This window comes from Camelina sativa, chromosome 17 (genome assembly GCF_030686135.1).
Source record: "Camelina sativa cultivar CO46 ecotype springtype chromosome 17, ASM3068613v1".
Lineage (NCBI taxonomy): Eukaryota > Viridiplantae > Streptophyta > Magnoliopsida > Brassicales > Brassicaceae > Camelina > Camelina sativa.
The window spans coordinates 37612311-37615654 of NC_141896.1; the positions used below are offsets into that span (position 1 = coordinate 37612311).

The following is a 3344-nucleotide window of genomic DNA, read 5'->3' on the forward strand; positions in this document are numbered from 1 at the left end:
AGCGAATAACAATCCAAATGCAACAAGAACATTTGATGTGGAAATTGTAATATAAGACCTAGAAATAACATAAAGGCAAGCCACCCAATATAAAGAAGGATAATGTTCAATTTGTCTTCAGGATCTACGAGGAATTCAAAATATCAACACTCTATTTTGCAATCACAAATTTCACAGTAAATGTATTGCATTTTGGTTACATCACAAAATAACATGTCCTAATTATAAAATATAAATAGTATTAACTATAATACAATTTAAAATTCAATAAAAACATTAATAATATAATAATTTAAACTTTTAAAAAGGTTTTTTAAATTGTTCATAATTTAGAAAAGGATAAGCTGATCATTTAAAATTAACTATATAGTTAATGAATACAAATAAAAAAATTCCAAAACCTTAATGAATTTTAACCAAAAAAACAAAGTTTCTCGATATAAATAGACTTTGTTGGTATGATTTTCAAATTAAAAAGTCTCTCGAAAAAAAAATTTAAAAATTAATTTAGTCCTAAAAACTTTTAACCAAAAAATAAATTAATGTAATAATCTCGTGCGTTGCACGAGACTTACCCTAGTAAATATATAACTTTGAGTGATTCTGCCACATGTTCACCTAGCAATTTCAAATACAACATAATATACAAAAGTTTGAGCGTTTTTGGCTTAATGTCATATTTTGCATATGTTTACGCATTTAGATATCGTATATTAGTTTATATATTTGATTTCAGACATAAAATTACATGTATACAAGTTCGAGCATTTCCGCCATATGTTCACTTAGTAATTTCAAAATTTTCAAATTTTATAACGTTGGCTTTTATGTGTACAATATGTCTTTCTAGGTTTTGAATTAAATTTTTCATTTTAGGTTTTGAATTTATGCACAAAAACTAATTCACATCAATTATCCATTAGAAATAGTATTATTAGTCATATATATCAATATCAATACATTTTATTTCTGATTCACATCATCATAAATATTTAACAAATAAGAAAGATAGATAAATGATATAAGATATGTGATATCCATAAATGATATACAACATATTGTATCATAAATTTAAAGACTGAGTTTGGTTTCTTCTTCTACAACTTTAATCTTCTCCTTTAGTTCATTGAGGTAAAGTTTACGTTGTAAAATTTTCCACTTTAGTTGTCGGATCTTTTCAAATCCACCTTTCGCTTGATCATCTGTCCAAGCGTTACCTTCCATGAGTATAGATGATGCCAACATGCATTTTTCCTCTGTTGTGGGCGCGAATCGCATCATCTTCATAATATTTGCGGTACCAAATAATTCATGTGCATTTTTATACTCAGTTTGTCTGTAAAAATAATCAATATTGATTAGTATTAATAAATAACTTAGCTGATCAAATTTCTAATAATAAATCTATCAAAAAATTATATATAAGATAATATAATACTTTTCTGCAGGGAAATAAGGTGCAAATTCGCAATTTTGAGAGCAGGTTTTGTTTTTGGTGGTACACAAAGCACATGGCTCACGGATAACATTGATTATCTGGTCGTCCATTATGATTTTCTGTGTAAACAAAAAAAATTCAAAAAATTGTAATTACAATAGATGAATAAAATTATTTTCGAAGCAAATTTATAGATAAATCTTTGGAAAATAAAGTCAAAACTTTTACTAAATATCCAGAAAAGATAAGCCTAGAAACTTACCAACTCGTTCTGTTTTTTTTTTTTTAATTTTGAAAATAACTTGAGATTTTGTTTGACTTAATTTTTTTGTTATATATATTTCTGTAGTTATATATATATATATATATATATATATATATATATATATATATATTTATATATAGAATAATTTTCCAATCATTGAAACTAAAATATTTTATTAATGACTTAAATAAAGAACCTATATTAGGCCGATAAATGTTTCATAATAATTAATAATAAAAGTTTTCACATCATCTTTTATAGATATTAATAATATAATTATTTATATATATAGACTACTTTTCCAGTCATAGAAACTGAACTATTTTTAATCAGTTATATGAGTAAAGAACACATATTTTTTTGGGGCATTCTCAAAATTACCCTTTTTTTCAATTCCCTTTTTAAAAATACCCTTCCATGTTGACCATTTTAAAACTACCATTCTTTTTGAACAAAATGACCAAATTACCCTTTCTTTAAATGACAACAAGAATGTACAGTCACCAAAATCAAAAAAAAATTTCCCGCCAAAAATAAAAAATTTTCCCACCAAAAAAATTTTTTCCGCCAAAATCAAAAATTTTCTCGTCAAAAAAAAAAATTTCCCGCCACAAAAAAAAATTTTCCCGCCAAAATCAAAAATTTTCCCGCCAAAAAAATTGAAATTTATACCTTATAAAAATATTGTAAATCCTTTTAAACACCTTGTAAAACCTTGTAAAAGTATTTACAAGGTGTTTAACAACCTTTTAACAGCGTTTACAAGGTGTTTAAAAACCTTTTAAAAGCGTTTACAAGGTGTTTAAAAACCTTTTAAAAGCGTTTACAAGGTGTTTAAAAATCTTTTAAAAGCTTTTAGAAGGTTTTTAAACACCTTTGAAAGCGTTTACAAGGTGTTTAAAAACCTTTTAAAAGCGTTTAAAAGGTGTTTAAAAACCTTTTAAAAGAGTTTACAAGGTGTTTAAAAACATTTTAAAAGGGTTTACAAGGTGTTTAAAAACCTTATAAAAACATTTTAAAAGCATTTACAAGGTGTTTAAAAACCTTTTTAAAAACATTTTGAAAACCTTTTAAAAACCTTGTAAAAGCGTTTACGAGATGTTTAAAAAACCTTTTAAAAACCTATTAAAACCTTTTAAAACTCTTTTAAAAATCTTGTAAAAGCGTTTAAAAGGTGTTTATGGTTTTTATAAGGTTTCTTCTACCTTATAAAACCTTTTAAAAACCTTGTAAATTTTTTTTGGCGGGAAAATTTTTGGCGGGAAATTTTTTATGTCGAAAATTTTTATCAAAATTTTTTGGACAAAAAAATTTTTGGCGGGAAAATTTTTTCGAAAATTTTTTCGAAAATTTTTTGGCAGGAAAATATGTCGGAAATTTTTTGGCGGAAAAATTTTGTTTTTCTTTTTATTGAATAAAATATTTTTCATTTAAGGGTAAAATGGTCATTAAAAATTAATGGAGGGCAAAAATAAAAATTGCCAGAAAAGAGGGTATTTTTGAAAAGGGGTATATCAAAAGGGGTATTTTTAACAAATTCTCTATTTTTTTTAGTGAAGAGTAAAGAACACATTACATTGACAAATGTTTGCATAACAATTAGTACTATGTAATAATAATAATAATAATAGCTTTCACACA

The 3344-nt window shown here is 24.9% G+C and overlaps 1 protein-coding gene across 1 annotated transcript; it reads right to left on the reverse strand.

Moving 5' to 3' along the window:
• Window positions 1-912: 912 nt before the first annotated feature.
• Window positions 913-1552, reverse strand: LOC104758523 (LOB domain-containing protein 9-like). Its single transcript, XM_087493896.1, has 2 exons — window positions 1439-1552; window positions 913-1336 (listed from the first exon to the last, which is right to left on the reverse strand). Exons 1-2 carry the CDS (start codon window positions 1546-1548, stop codon window positions 1072-1074), a joined length of 375 nt encoding a protein of 124 aa, XP_087350022.1. The 5' UTR covers window positions 1549-1552; the 3' UTR covers window positions 913-1071.
• Window positions 1553-3344: the final 1792 nt, after the last annotated feature.